At 44.9% G+C, this 15,652-nt stretch overlaps 1 protein-coding gene across 1 annotated transcript; it reads left to right on the top strand.

Annotated features, from left to right (window-relative positions):
- Positions 1–2,498: 2,498 nt before the first annotated feature.
- LOC119746544 lies at positions 2,499–4,571 on the top strand. Its single transcript, XM_038223523.1, has 3 exons — positions 2,499–2,674; positions 3,117–3,472; positions 4,251–4,571. Exons 1-3 carry the CDS (start codon positions 2,546–2,548, stop codon positions 4,555–4,557), a joined length of 792 nt encoding a protein of 263 aa, XP_038079451.1. The 5' UTR covers positions 2,499–2,545; the 3' UTR covers positions 4,558–4,571.
- The last annotated feature ends 11,081 nt before the right edge of the window (positions 4,572–15,652 follow it).

Here is a 15,652-nt window from a genome sequence, read left to right as displayed (position 1 = left end):
TTGGCAAAATATCGTCACATGGTGGCGGTAGTCATGGTTTGACTTAAGTCGACGCATGGTGGCTCACTACTCGACACACGACAACCAAACTTTGTCCCCCAAAATCGCGGATAACTTTGTCTCAAGAAATATCTCTTTTATGAACCTGAAATGTTGTCTGTTCATTGCTTCAGTGTGATGTTTCACAGACGAAGTATAAAACATCAAGAAGAATGGTCGAGCAATTAAATTTGAAAATCCCAAACCGTAGCGTCTTCCGCTCGAAATCATATTTAATTCAACAAAAACAACGCAGAGTATCCCCAAAACTGGGACAACTTTGTCTCCCAACTTAACTTGAAAACATATAACTAGGGAAGGAAACTAGTTCTCAGATAAAAAGTATTATTGCGAGGTTTGTCCTTAACCACAATTAAACAGATGGGTCATTTTACACAAAGGCTGCCTTTTTGACAAACTGGCGCATGGCCCCTAACGTACGCACATAATCGCGGGCCGGTGTCGTGCCAAAAACCGTCCGGTGTCACGGTCTCACTTCTCCGGCGTGCTAGCTTCTCCGCAGAGGGAAATTTCGCCTAAACACGCATGCGCAAGTTGCGCAGTAGTGTACATTTCGCCAACGTTATTGTGTGCTGAGTCCTTTGGGGTTGTACGGGTGCACGTGAGATCTTTGGATATTTGTATGTACAAATGTATACGTTACAAGGTACCAGTCGAATCCAGAATTTTCGTGGCGCGCGGAACTCCCAATACACTGTAAAATGTAAAGATGTGAAGGATACACATGGTTGCAAAAATAAAGACAACCACGAACGAGCAAGGAACACAGACCTTTCACAGACCAAGGAGCCATGAACAGACTAAGGAGTTCGTTCTTAATTATTCTTCCATACACACATGTACACACCCACGCTGTTGCAAGACCATGGAATGACCCAGGCAAAATACTCCAGTCCTCTTTAAGCTTGACCCACAGGAAGTGTTACATAACACATTCTTGGGTGGACTTGGTAGACTCCATAGCACCGCCCGAGGAAAAGTAAGCACAGCGGACACATGGGCACATGGGCGTCCCCAGGATTTTTTCTAGAGGGGGGCAAAAAAATTTTGCCAAAAAATGCTTGTATTTCTCAACACATTCTCGATTTATCAGTTTTAGAGGGGGGCAGGGACATTTTGCCCCCCCCCCCCCCCCAACTCATTAAATTTACACCACTTTGTCTTCGCGCCTCTTTTTCTTTTTTTTTTTCTTTTCTTTTTTTTTCTTCCTTTTTTTTTTTTTTTTTTTGCTGTTCCGGGGGGGGGGGGGGCAAGTGCCCCCCTTTGCCCCCCCCCCCCTCGCGACGCCCATGCATGAGCATGTATCGTGCTCATGTAACGTGCACTGTAACGTGCTCAATTATCCGCCGCATTCACCCGGAGAATCCAGCACGCCGGAGAAGCGAGACCGCGACACCGGTGCCAAATAGTGTCCGCTGAGCATGCGCAGTAGGCGCCAGGCACTATTTGGCATGTAATACATGCCAAATAGTGTCCGGGCGCCGTCGATCGAGCGAGAACAAGGGCGCGCTTACGTACGTCCTGCCGGACAGTATTTTGCAGAAAAAATCGGACAGAATTTTGCAAGGGGGAATCGGACAATATTTGGCAGGGCGGGGAATCGGACAGTATTTGTTGGCAGGAAAAATCGGACAATGTTCAGTAGCGGGGGAATCAGACAATATTTGGCAGGGGGAATCGGACAATATTTAGCAGGAAAAATCGGACATTTTTTTCGCAGGGAAATCGGACACTATTTGGCAGGGGGAATCGGACACTGTTTGGCAGGAAAAATCGGACAGTATTCGGCTGGAAGAATTGGACAGTATTTGGCAGGGCGGAATCGGACAATATTTGGCAGGAGGAATCGGACAGTTTGGCAGGAAAAATCGGACAATATTGGGCAGGAAAAATCGGACAGTAGGTGGGAGAAACCGTAAAATATAACGTTGTTATAATGCTACACACAGCACAATACGTACTACACACACTTCACACGGCGTTAGGCCTACGTACGTACTGCATGCCAAACAGGTGAACTGACGCGAAAAAACACACAAACATTTTGCACAAATATAATATTAGGGAAACCAAGTCAGATAGTTATCACAGATAACAAGGAAAACGTTAAAACAGATTGTAAAAGGCAAATTCAGGTGAAAAGAGATCTTTTCTATACGAGTATTGACAGCTCGACAAGGCACGCAATAGGATGCACACTGAGCGCGGACACTATTTGGCAAGCGTCCGTAAACAATGTGACGTCATAGACGCATTACCAATCAGATCGCATTATGCTAATTAGCGGACACTATTTGGCACCGGACGGTTTTTGGCACGACACCGGGCCACGTGCATGCAACGCGGGCGCCAAATTTCCTCAACAAAGGCAAAACGCCGCGCGTACAGAACGGACGCAGCGTTTGACCATTCCAAAGTTTTCTTTCGACTAAAGCTGATCAAAAACTAGTGATCTATTTCTATAATCAGTGAAAAGGAGCAGATTATGGAGAATTTCGACGCCCCAGCGTTGGCGCCCGAGATCAGTTATCCCTCCTCTCCGGAACCATCCGATGATCTGGAGGACATGTACCAAGGACTGACCGTGGAGAGCATCCACTGCGCTATGGAGGAGGTAGGAATACAGAACAAATCGATAGGGGCCAACATCTTTGAACTTGTGATACTGATAGGCCTTCTGCCACTGGACCAAAGAGTCTCGTAGCTTACGGTATAAACTCGCTCTGTTTATACTAAATCCTTTTTGAATTAAGACTTTAGTAAGCTACTTTCGCAGATAAGAGGTCGTTTTAAATAGGGTTATTTGGTAGCCCATAACCAGGTTGGACGGTCTCTTTATTACATTACGACTGACCTCCGTACGTAGTGCGGTAAGGGAGTCCAGGCTACCTATCTGGGCCATTTGCAAATTATTATAAGCTTATCGAGACGGACTAAGCAAAATCTGCTCACGCATACAAGCGATGCCTTTGAGAGATAGCTGCTGCGTCAAGTCCCATTGCAAGCTTTTACGGCAACTAGAGATTAGAATAATACCTCTTTTCTCGTGACACTAGCAAGAAGAGCATGGCAGATCACCGCCTCTAGTCCGGTCAGCCTCCTCCCCAGACCGCATCTTCGCCAACCACAACCTCTCCGGGAATCACCACCAGCAGGAACGAGGCAGCGACAGCTTCGACGAGGCAAGCACCAGCACCCTGACCCCTCCCCCGTCCATCTCACCCGATCCTCCCCCTCCCCCTCCCAGCCCCCCGGGGAGTCCCCCGCCGGCCCACCACGCCCGTCCCACGGGAATCACCCAGGCCGAGATGAGGGCGCCCTCTCCCGACAAGATGTACCTGGATATGGTGGGCGACCTGGAGGTCATGATGGAGATTGCCAAGAGTATGCACGAGCTGGCTCGCCATACCAAGTGAGGACATTTTGCTTTGCTCCAAACTTACCCAGCGTCCTATCATAGGGCGCTGGTCGTTGCCAATCTCTCTCGTGCACTTTTGTGTTGCACTCGTAAAGCATCTTGGGTAGGCTACTGTTGTGGTCAAGGCACGAACTACGGTGCTCTATTAAAGTTGTTGATCTGATAAAGTGTCAAGTTAATGAAAACTCAAAGATCTCACCCAGTGGCTTTGGTGGAGAGCGTCAGGTGCTGGCAAAGGAAAATACAACGTAGGTCCTACTAGCCCTTCTAATAACCACACTTGCTTTAGGCCCGAAATAAACAACTTAAAAAATGTTCTATAATTTGAACACGCTCTCTAAAATTCTATTATTAATAAGTTGTTTTTTTCATTAAGAATATATTATTTCAATTTCTATCTTTCAAATACTAGTTTGAAATGTCATAAGGCAATCAAATTGCAATGAAGGGTTTTGGTTCTCAATGATGACACAGTTAAACTACACGGTGAAATCTCCATAAGTCAAACTCTGATGACTCAAAACAACTGTTAAGTCAAACAAAATCAAGGCATCAATTGCCCAACACTACAACCCTGCTTAACTCAAACTCTGCTTACTAGGTCAAATTTTAATTGCACTAAGATGTTCCCTTGATGTTTGATTTATCAAGCTCTCACATAAAATACAGGGTTCGGTCGAAGCCAGCACGCCACAGATCTAAAAACGCCTTGCGATGATGAGATTGAACGATTTCCCGCCTTTTCTCTTCTATTTTCTGAACCCGAATTCAGATCTCTGCTGCACGTGGCCTACGAGCGGGTGGATCTGAGCGACCCACGCGTCCGGAATCTTGGCATGTCCGGTGTGCTGAAGGATCTGCGCCAGGAGAGCGCTCACTCCGTGGTGGACGGCCAACGGGCCCAGCTCCGCTACGAGAAGGTGCTGTCGGACGTTCGACGGCTTCGCCGATGCCTGCGGAACCTGGGGTTCTGGCGGCTGGGAGGGGCTTCGGGGGCGCCCCCTCTCGACCCACTGGTGCCTGACACCCCCACGTGGGGGTTGCCGCCTCACTCGTATTTCACGCACGACATTCAGTAGACCACGACGACTCCGTATATTTTGTATTAATTTTAATGCAATGTTTCTTTGTCCGTTTTGAGGCACTATAGTTGTGCCGGACAGGACAGCATTGTACGCGTGCGATAAGTTCATTCCAATCGAAGGGCCTAGACTTATTCCAAGTCCGATAGAGATTTGAACAGGGGCATTCTCCCAACGCACTCCGGTCCCTTTAATTAGCATATCAACCCCGACTTGAACCAAGTCTAGGTACAACGCAGGAACCGTGCGGATATGAATCACAGAGAAAGTTCCAGAAAAGTATACAAGATCTTGATTAAGAATGATGCAACCATGGACTTCTCGGGTACCGTCATGTGCAACCATTCGCAAGAAGTACAATGTAATAGATTGATGCAACCATGATGCAAAACAGTGCAAGGGCGGATCGGGAAGGGGGGGGGGCTAACGGGGGCCATGCCCCCCTTAATTGTTTTTTAAAGTGACGTCGTAATAAAGGCAGGCACTGCGTACACCACAATCTTGTCCTCAAAAAAATTGGTTAAAGTGGTCAGAAACTGCCTCAGATCGCACCAGTACCACTAGCATCTAGAATCTAAACATTTTTCGAGGCCCTTGAGCGGTCCCCGAACCCCACGCCATCTTTTTTTTTGCCACTTTTTGGAGGACCAAATTTTGTTTCCCCCCCCCCCCCCAAAAATAAAATGTGTTATGGATCCGCCCTTGACACAGTGAAAAAACAACAACAACGGTTGATAAAACGGCCGTGTGCATGGTCCGACACTGATTAGATGTCCACGAAGAAAATGAATAAACTTGCCATATATTGCATTCATAATGGAATGAGTAAGTGTTTTTTTTTCAAAGTACAAAGATGTTTAGGAAATTCCCAAAGTCTTTCATTAAAATGTACTGTGACGAAAATAATGTTATATGTTCACCAAAACCACACAAAATGTGTATCGTGCTCATCTTTGCGCAGGAAACAAAGATTTTATGAGGAATTAATTCACCACGGGTTTGCCCCTTTAAGTTATAGCAACGTGAACCTTGACATGGAGTTCAACACCACCACGACGTCGATTACGAACAATTCTACCATGCATTATACCATGTATAAAGGTACATGTATTATTTTGTACATGTTCAACGACATTAACATAATGGTGTGTTTCCATTCATGTGTACGTGTAGGCTACAAGGCCGGGTACATGTGCATGTACTATGTACAGTCATTTTCAATAATTATGTTAACGTGTATAGAATGATCGATCGACGTATCTAGGAAAACTTCATGTTCCTTCGTTATCACATAAAACAGGCTAGGCCTATAATTTTACTGTGCACCTTGTGATTTTTAAAAACAAATAATTAATTGGGACTTTCATTTATTGCATTTAGACAAGAAAATCTACAAATTTTGCAGAGTTATGATGATGCATGAAGGTCATTGCTTAATTTTTCAATGAGACAGTGTTACCTCCGGATGAAAGGGGTTTGGGTGGGTGTTGAATGTGTCGGACACGTAATATTAACATTCATTCTCTTCAGTGCGATTTACTCTCACTATGAAGCGATGGTATATCAGCCGGCCCCCACAAAAACAGAATTGAAGAGAGCAGGTTTTAAAACTGACCTCCCTCCAAACTCCGTCCAAGTGGGGGCCCAGGGAAACCTCCAACCAGCCCCAGACTAGCACCCTGAGACGGGTGACAGCGGTGTGGATGGATGCTGGTCTTCAGTCTCCCCGGGCCAAAGAGATAGTGAGAGAAGATGGCGATGGAGACACGACTGCGCGCAGCTAGCTCCCCAAGCCTCCAGCACCAGCAGTTAAGTCCGGTGCGGAGCCGAGAGAGCAGCGCGTGAGCCGAGTCCCAAAGCCGGAGAAAAATGCCGGTTGCCTACCCATGATCCGCTCCAGGACTCGCGTCACCGAAGGCGTCTCACGGAGACCGGCGTTGGACCATATTGACGGCGAGTCTGGAAGCACGGTCACCGCGGAGAGTGTCCATGCCGCACCAGGCGACTCGGTAACGGGGTCCTTCCTCTGTCGGTTTCCCGGCAGCGAGGCGGAGTGGTACTGGCGCTAGTTTATGATCGATGGGCTCCACTGCTTTATTCGTCCGCGCTTTCCCATATTTATAGCCGTTCGCGTTTTGGATCTGCGCATGCATGCTTAGACTTAAAAAAAGCCCCGCCCACTATACAAACTTGGTCAATGCATACTGAACATTCCCGACATTAATCACGGCTGTGATTGGTCAAAACAAAGGAGCGGGGCTTAATGGGCCTATTGCCGACCACGTGGCAGACCGAATTTTCTAGAATGTATACATACGTGGCACAAACGATTGGGAGGTCAACTGTTCAACCCCTTCATCGACTGACCATGGAGCTATAAAATGACGAAATGCTATGCAACTTAATTTCTTCGTGAACGAATGAATGCAAAACACTTTTGAAACTTAAAAAGTGTAATAACCCATCAGCCACATTATGATCATATCGTAAAAACAGCATCAATTAAAACCAATCCATTTTTTTATAATTTGTTTTTAAATTCATGCGTTACCGAATCTCAGCAAAAGAAATCAATGCTTATACAATAACATTTGACTTATCCATCGATCCACGTATGACTAAAAATCAGCACTTAAACCTATCTGTTTAGCAATTTGACAATATGCAAAAATCATCTTGCATCATCCTGCCACGTTTCTGTCATATTCTAGAAAATTCTTCGGAGCACTCGGTCGAGAAGGGAACCTTATGAATTATTCATGAAACCTCATTATTCATTCAGGAAAATAGGGAGAGTTGTATGTGTAGCTAGTGCATGCACTTAAAGCTTTCACACACTGAGTAAAAAGTGCTACACTATGTGCTTACATATTATCACTTTTTTTAAATGCGTGTGCCTCATAATATAGAAACTATTTTACACACCAAACAAAAATTACACATTAATTGCAGGCAACAAATTTTTTTTCAGGAATTCGTAGCTTAGATTGCCCCTTTAAGTTACCCAGCTTGAACCTTGCCACGTTTTTGCCAAGTGCACGCATAATGATGTATGAACATAATACATGTGTATCTTTACATGTACATTGTACATATCAGCATAGTCTTCGTGCACAATAGGCCAACATGTACATTTACGTATACATTGTACATGTATACAAGTCATGTACATGTACTTGTACAACAGTCAGTGTACAGTGCAATGTTACATGGCAAAGCATGCATTATAATTAGGCCGCAATATCCGGATGGAATGGTGTATCATGTAAATACACATGTACATGTACTTATTTAACATATTCCCATGTTATGACTGGGAAACCCACTAAATTGGCCACTCTGCTGTAAACATAATCTTAACCACCCACATTATAATACTGAATTCATCGTTAATAAGTCACCGTAAAAAAGTCTGAAATTCAGCCCTGTAGCTTCATTCAGGCCTAAGGGAAGGGAACTTTGCTGGGGACTCGATCTTGTAAGTTGTACAGGGTTGTGGTTGGATTTTTAATTTGCACTGAATTTTGCCATTTTTTCTTTCAAGACATACTCTGCCGGGTGTGTCCTCACTAGTAGTAACGATGGTTTATCAGCCGGCCCCCACCAACACAGAATTGAAGAGAGCAGGTTTTAAAACTGACCTCCCTCCAAACTCCGTCCAAGTGGGGGCCCAGGGAAACCTCCAACCAGCCCCAGACTAGCACCCAGAGACGGGTGACAGCGGTGTGGATGGTTGCTGGTCTTCAGTCTCCCCGGGCCAAAGAGATAGTGAGAGAAGATGGCGATGGGGTCTCACAACCCGACGCAGCTAGCTTCCCCATCTCCAGCACCCGCTGGTTTACCGGGCACCGGGCGGGAAAGCAGCGCGCGAGCCAGAGTCCCTACGCCGAAGGGGCTTGCCGGCTGCCCTTGCGATGATCCGCTCCGGGACTCGTGGAAGATCCCCAGAGTTTCGCACCACCGGCGTTGGACCATACTGACCGGGAGTCTAGGAGCACGATCACCGCGGAAAGTGTCCGTGCCGCACCGGGGGCGACTCCCGGTGCTATTTTGGGAGGTCCTTCCTCTGTCGGTGCATTTCTTAGGCCGCTTTACATGCGGCGACAGCGAGGGCTGAGTGAACCAGGTGCTGGCAATTCGATGAGACCCACTGACGAATACGCGCTCTGCCGCTGCTTTTATAGCACTGCGGTGACGCATGAATAGACGTACGATCGACGTACGACGTACATGTACATGAGGCAGACCGAATTTTCCAGAATGTACATTCACGGTCACACACGTGGCACAAACGATAACACTAAACAAGGTCAACTTTTCCACCTCATATCTCGACTGATGAAATATCTTGCAACTTTTTTCATGAACGAATGAATGTAAAACTTTCGAAACTTTACACAAATTAAGGTGCAACCCATCAGCCACATTATCATATCTCAATAACATAACAGCATTAAAGCAAATACATTTTTTTTTCAAAATTGCTTTAAATTCATGCGTTTAATTAGAAAACTTCAGCAGAAAAATATTATGCATACGAACCAGGCGCGTACGCAGGGGGGGGGGGGGGGGGGGGGGGGGGGGTTTGGCTGTTAAACACCCCCCTTTGCCATGTAAAAATATGGAGGGAAAAGAGAGTTATGTGACCGAGCGCGGAACAATTACAAGTTATGTGCATGTTCTCAACTTTAAGCTTTGAATACAGAAGACACTTTATAAGAGCAAGAGTATATAGGCCTATATGTATTTGAAACAAATGAAACAAAATATCCCCTCAATTTTAACAACTTCTGCTAAAAAAATCAGGGGAAAGTGGCCAGGAAACGCCTCAGATTGCACCACAGAGTATCTACGATCCGAAATTTCCCGGGGCCCTTAAGCGGGCCCCGGACCCCACGCCGTAAGTGCTTCGCGCTCCGCGCTCGCATTAGTCCTCCGGCCAAATTCCCTCTATGCTAATTTCACCCTAGCGGTGCCCCCACCTTATTTGTACCTTCAGCAGCGAATGGCTGAGGCTCGGACTACAAGTGGCCTAAATCCCTTTCCAAAATAGAAAATTGTGAAAAAATACGGAGATGGAACATGGTTCTCAACTTTGAGTACATAACAAACTTTATAAAGAACAAAAAAAATAACAAATTTAAACGGAATTTTCGATGTTTAAAACGTTTTCTAAACGGTGGAAGTGGCCAGGAATCGCCTCAGATTGCACCACAGAGCATCTACGATCCGAAATTTTCCCAGGGCCCTTAAGCGGGCCCCGAACCCCACGCCGCAGGGGCTTCGCGCTGCGCGCTCGCAGGTCCTGGACCCTTCATTACAATTCTAGCCCCCCCCCCCCGGCAAATGGCAGTCCCTGTGACCAGAGCGCATTTGTATCCTGTATCTGGAGTTTGGCCTTAGGGGTGGGGGCGGTTTACACAAAGAATTAGATTCCCAACGGATGAGAATCATGAGATCCAGGGGACGAAGCTGAGTAATATTAGCCAATTACAAGAACAGATCCTAGCACTTCCGCAGCCCGTGTCACTTTTTTTCTTGAATTTTTTTTTTTTTTTTTTAATGCTGTTGAGGGAGGGGACTGCCCACATTGACCCCTTTACTCATATGTTCATCATATACTCTAAAGACACAGAACATGTTTGGTTTTTTTCGATTTACTATGTTTGGCGCCAACACAAACTCCCGACTTTTATTTTAGCGTTAAGTTTAGCCCACTGATACTATCTTTGATTTCTGGCGCCAACACAATTTACCATCTTCATTTCTAGCGTCATAAAATGATGACATCCAATTTTGAAACACCCCCCTTGAAAAAATCCTGCGTACGCCACTGATACGAACTATAACAAGAAACTACGTTCCAGTACTAGTTTAGTGAAGAGAAGAATCATACATGTAATTGTCTTTAACTAAGTGATTGGTGAATTTTTATAAATAACATTTGACTTGTTCATGTACGAAAATCAGCACTTAATTGTAACCACATGTGTACAATAGTGAATTCATCGCTAATAAGTATTTTAGTCTGAAATTTGCAGCCCTGTAATTTTTAATTAGGCCTATTAAAAGGCGCATAGTTCTGGAGACAAGGGAACTTTGATGGGGAGTCTATAGGGTTGGAGTTGGATTTTTAATTTGCACTGAATTTTGCCATTTTTTCCTCACAAAACATACTCTGCCGGTGTGTGTGTCCTCACTAGTAGTAACGATGGTTTATCAGCCGGCCCCCACCAACACAGAATTGAAGAGAGCAGGTTTTAAAACTGACCTCCCTCCAAACTCCGTCCAAGTGGGGGCCCAGGGGAACCTCCGACCAGCCCCAGACTAGCACCCAGAGATGGGTGACAGCGGTGTGGATGGATGCTGGTCTTCAGTCTCCCCGGGCCAAAGAGATAGTGAGAGAAGATGGCGATGGGGTCTCACAACCCGACGCAGCTAGCTTCCCCATCTCCAGCACCCACTGGTTTACCGGGCACCGGGTGGGAAAGCAGCGCGCGAGCCAGAGTCCCTACGCCGAAGGGGCTTGCCGGCTACCCTTGCGATGATCCGCTCCGGGACTCGTGGAAGATCCCCAGAGTTTTGCACCACCGGCGCTGGACCATACTGACCGGGAGTCTAGGAGCACGATCACCGCGGAAGGTGTCCGTGCCGCACCGGGGGCGACTCCCGGTACTATTTTGGGAGGTCCTTCCTCTGTCGGTGCATTTCTTAGGCCGCTTTACTTGCGGCGACAGCGAGGGCTGAGTGAACCAGGTGCTGTTAGTTCGATGGGACCCACTGACGAATACGCGCTGCCGCACAGCTTTTATACCTTCTGGATGCATGATAATAGACGTTGACCCTGGATGTCGACGTACACGTACATGTACGTACATGTACATAATGTACGTACGTGAATGACTCATAATGCGCGAAGAATTTTCTAGATTGTTGGGAAACGTGGCACAAAACGTCGATATAGCAAAGGTCAAGTCGAATATGGCGTGTGAAACGTTGCGATATAGGATAGTTATACACGTTTTTGAAGATCACAGCGGAATCTCGATCATTCCCAATTAACTTGAAAGAAGTCAGCCAATGCAGATATTGTAAATATTCTCTGCGTTTGTTACGCAGAGTGGTCGGGCTCGCATCTGTTTGTCATAAACTTTGCTTCGATAATCAACTGAAAATTCATCTGAACATGTTTAAACCTGTTGCTAGAGGGCGCTCAGTAACATTTAATGACGGCACCGGTAATTTTTTTGTAAAGTACAACATAGCCAGAGACATATATAGCGTTTGTAAGTAAACAGACGCTAGTTTCAATTAAGTTCGGCGTGGAAGTACGTACTGCGTCTAGAACAGGCATTTTACCTTTCTTGAAGGCAAACCGATTGTGGCAAAGAAACAAGACAGCTTCCCGCAGAGCACGGTCATAATTATATCAACTTATAAACTACTTAGCAAAGTTGATAATAAGCAGGACAAGTTCTTCTCAGAACTAATATCTTCTAAGCAGTAGTTATTACCACATGGTGTTACCGCAAACCGAAACGATACCGATACCCCACCATGCAAAGCCTCAAATCTTATATCAACTTAAAAATAAAATCACTAAGCAAAACGATTTGATATTTGCATGACCCATTCAGCTATTGGGTCCAACTAGCTGACAAAAAGTTCTAGCGAGCGATCGCCTCTTATGAAAAATACTGAGAGAAAAACAAAAAGGTACTTAGGTAGCATAAGGACACGGTGGATATGTGTTGGTCCTATTGATAGACATTCTCTTTCAGATAGCAATTGGAGGCCTGCATACAAACCAGATGTATAGGATTGCATAGCACGTATAGTGCTGGAAAATGTCCACGTATACTAGTAACTCTTGCCCAATTAAGCCGTCTGGCGCTGCATCCCACAAGGACAATATTGCTTAATCATAATCATAATTTATGCAGGAAGGAAGCAATAAAAGCGCCGCTCTGGAAAATTCTTTGTGATTCATCGCAAAGCTTGTCCGCATAGAGAGGCAGGAGAATTAGTAACTTTCTGGAAAGTGATTCATTGTATACGTGGCTTGCCCTAATCTTTCCCTATATAAAGCTTTGCATCGCCCAAGATCTTCACGTGGAACGCTTCGCCTACTCCTCAGCACACAGATGACGCAACGTGAAAGCCCTGACCGTCAACTACGATCATGACGGGCCGAAGAGCCCCCGGTACAAACATGGGACAGCCATCTGTCCCGGAGTCCCCGTAGCGTCAAACGTGCGGCACGGTACTTCCACGCGACCGTGTTTTCCTGGACTCTTCTTCCCGTACCGTGGTGCTCAACGCCGGCATGGTTCGGCCGCTCGGCGCGGTCGGATCGTGAGGGCACCGGTGGACAGTTTATCGGGACTGCTTTCCCGATTTCGTCATCGCAGCAGCTCCACTGGTTTTCCCCTTAGTGGGGTTTGCTAATAAGATGACAGCCTCGACACTTCCTCGTCTTTTTCTCGTCTTTTGGCCCTTGGCTTCCGGAAGACCGACCTTACCACACCGCTGTCGCCCGTGCAAGGCGCTAGTCTGGGGTCGGTTGGACGGGCCTATGGGCCCCCACTTGGACGGGGTTTGGAGGGAGGTCAGTTTTTGAAAACCTGCTCTCTTCAATTCCGTGTTTGCGGGGGCCGCCATTTTATACATCGCCTCCTAAGATTGCTCAACAAAGATATGAAGACATTTGAAATAAAACAAATATATATACATGTAAATAAATATCCCCGAAAAAAAAGAAAATAAACCAATAGGCCTCTAGATATAAACATAAAATTAAAATCACGTATACTCGGATGCCTTCAAGAACGCGAAATTAACATTTCAAATGTGGTACATGAAAGTGCTGCACAACGTCCAACAATCAGTTTCATCATTTAAATACAACTTCATTGTTTTGGTTATAAACTCCAGCTTTTATATAATTATATACAGTTATGGTACGTCTACATGTACATTTGCTTGTCTTGTTTTCTCCACACATAAATATACGACCCATTTTTGTTTTGGGTAATTATAGGTTTTGATAAAATACATTACAAAAAATGAACAGGAGAATGCCGGAGGACGCAATTTACTGGTTGAACAGGTTAATTTCCTGCAAAATCAGCACAATTATTCTGTAGGCAGCTATCTCCACGCCCGTGTTTATCGCTGAGTCGACAACCTGCGAGCCCATTGTTAATTGTCGTAGTCTCTGAAAAGCCGCTTCACTCACCGGAACACAGAGAACATCCTGCTTTGCAGAAAATGCCACTTTGCAATTTCGGTTGCAAACAAATAAATTACATGCAAAAAATAAACAAATGCCACACCATCTGAAGCATAAAGAAAAATACCAATGGTCAGAAGAGGACTAACATTTTTTCAAACAAATTTGCAGGATTGTAAAGTGTTTTTCTCCCAGTTTTAATGTAAAAATGTGTTCTAGCTAAAACAGTTTTACAATTAAATTTGAGGGTACACGACGTTGAGTTGAAATTTTATTTACGATAATTGAAAACTTGCTTACGACTGAAAGTGAAACATCAAAGAATGCACATTTAACCATAGAGCAAGGAACATGACTTGAATTCGTTAGCCATAAAAGGTTAGAATCTCCCGACGGCTGGAAAATATTCTACCGCCTTGCATGACGTCATGTCACTATGCGTACAGTCAATATACAGTCAACACGGATTACGACAGTGTCCAAAAATAGACTGCTGATCAGGCTGTTTTGTAGGTATTTAAAGGCGCGGTGTGCCTTCGACAAGCTAGGTTTTCTACAGTGTCACTGGCAGCAACGGACGAAGCCCGGCCGAAGCGCCGGTTTTGGAGGGCTGAATCTGTGGTGTAGCCGTGGGATCCTCACCCAACCATGCCGTCTACTTCGAAGCACATCCAAGACGTAGACGTATGGAAATAATACTTCGCTCTGGGGTTGCTTTTGAGTAGCCCCACCAGCTTTTAGGGACAGACTCACCGGCCTGGGACCGGCTACTGCCCCGTAGACGGCCGCGCAGTCACCGGGTGACGGTGCTAGCGGTGGGCGGTGTCGGGCCCCCGGGCCCCACTTGTACAGTTTCTGGGGCGAGGGAGTGTGTTTTTTCCTGGCAACGAATTAATGTTGCCGGGTTGAACATGCTTTGTTTACAATAAACTCGCTCCGATTCTGTATTTGCGGGGGACTTTTGTTGACATCTTTCATCGAGGCAGACCGACAAGTTCGACCATAGAGCAAGAAGGTTCGACTTGTTTTGACAGCAAAATAATATTTAACAGTAACAGTAAAGACCGAAAGATTAAAACAGAGAAAACATTGACTCGTCAAAAGAAGGCATATTAAAATAATTTGGAGGTTTTTTTTAAAGCTCATAAATCCAAATTTTAATCTGTTATTATTTTAAGATCCAAATTTGCTGCAGCTAGGGATATAGGAAAGAATTGTTTAAGTAGGCCTACGTCATAATGATTAGTCGTTTTGGTAGTATTGAAATCAATGTGAATTCTGTTTTGTTTTTGACAGGATTTTTCTAATCTGCATTAGAATTCTTTGTAGTTCTCATCACAGAAATTTTCTGTATTAAGTTGAAAAATATTGTGTGTGTGTGTTTTGATGCTAAAATGAAAAGGGATTTCAACTACATGTATGTCCAGTTACTAATATGAAGTTTCCTATTTTTCAAGTTGGGCAAAGATTTTTCACACAATGCTTGGACTAAAAATACCAGATGTTCGTTGCTTGCATGCTGACTAAATGTGTTAATTTTGTACACAACACAAAAATCAAAGCAATAGTGTTAGCCATGACACAGAATTCTTTGTACACGTACAAGCTTCGCCTTTTTAATATTGCCTGAAAACTTTCAGATTTTTAAGTTGAATACTTCTTCCACTTGACACGTTGTTTATGTAATTATCTCACATATAATTTATATTTCTACAAAATGTGGACAATAACATAGAAAATATGTGATATGTTAAAAAATAATTAATAATAAAGTTTGTTTCTAGTTCACTTTTTGGACAATATGAATCAGGAACAACCGTGCTCAAAAATAAGCCCATGTGTGAAATATAATAATATGAT

Source organism: Patiria miniata, unplaced genomic scaffold (genome assembly GCF_015706575.1).
Source record: "Patiria miniata isolate m_02_andy unplaced genomic scaffold, ASM1570657v1 HiC_scaffold_7, whole genome shotgun sequence".
NCBI classification, from domain to species: Eukaryota; Metazoa; Echinodermata; class Asteroidea; order Valvatida; family Asterinidae; genus Patiria; species Patiria miniata.
The sequence above is the reverse complement of the archived record's forward strand: the minus strand, read 5'-3'. Positions and strand labels throughout refer to the sequence as shown.

Coding starts and splice junctions, on each gene's coding strand:
- LOC119746544 (XM_038223523.1), top strand. CDS start 2,546: ATGGAGAATTTCGACGCCCCAGCGTTGGCGCCCGAGATCAGTTATCCC. Junction 2,675..3,116: donor TCCACTGCGCTATGGAGGAG/GTAGGAATACAG, acceptor TCGTGACACTAG/CAAGAAGAGCATGGCAGATC. Junction 3,473..4,250: donor GAGCTGGCTCGCCATACCAA/GTGAGGACATTT, acceptor ACCCGAATTCAG/ATCTCTGCTGCACGTGGCCT.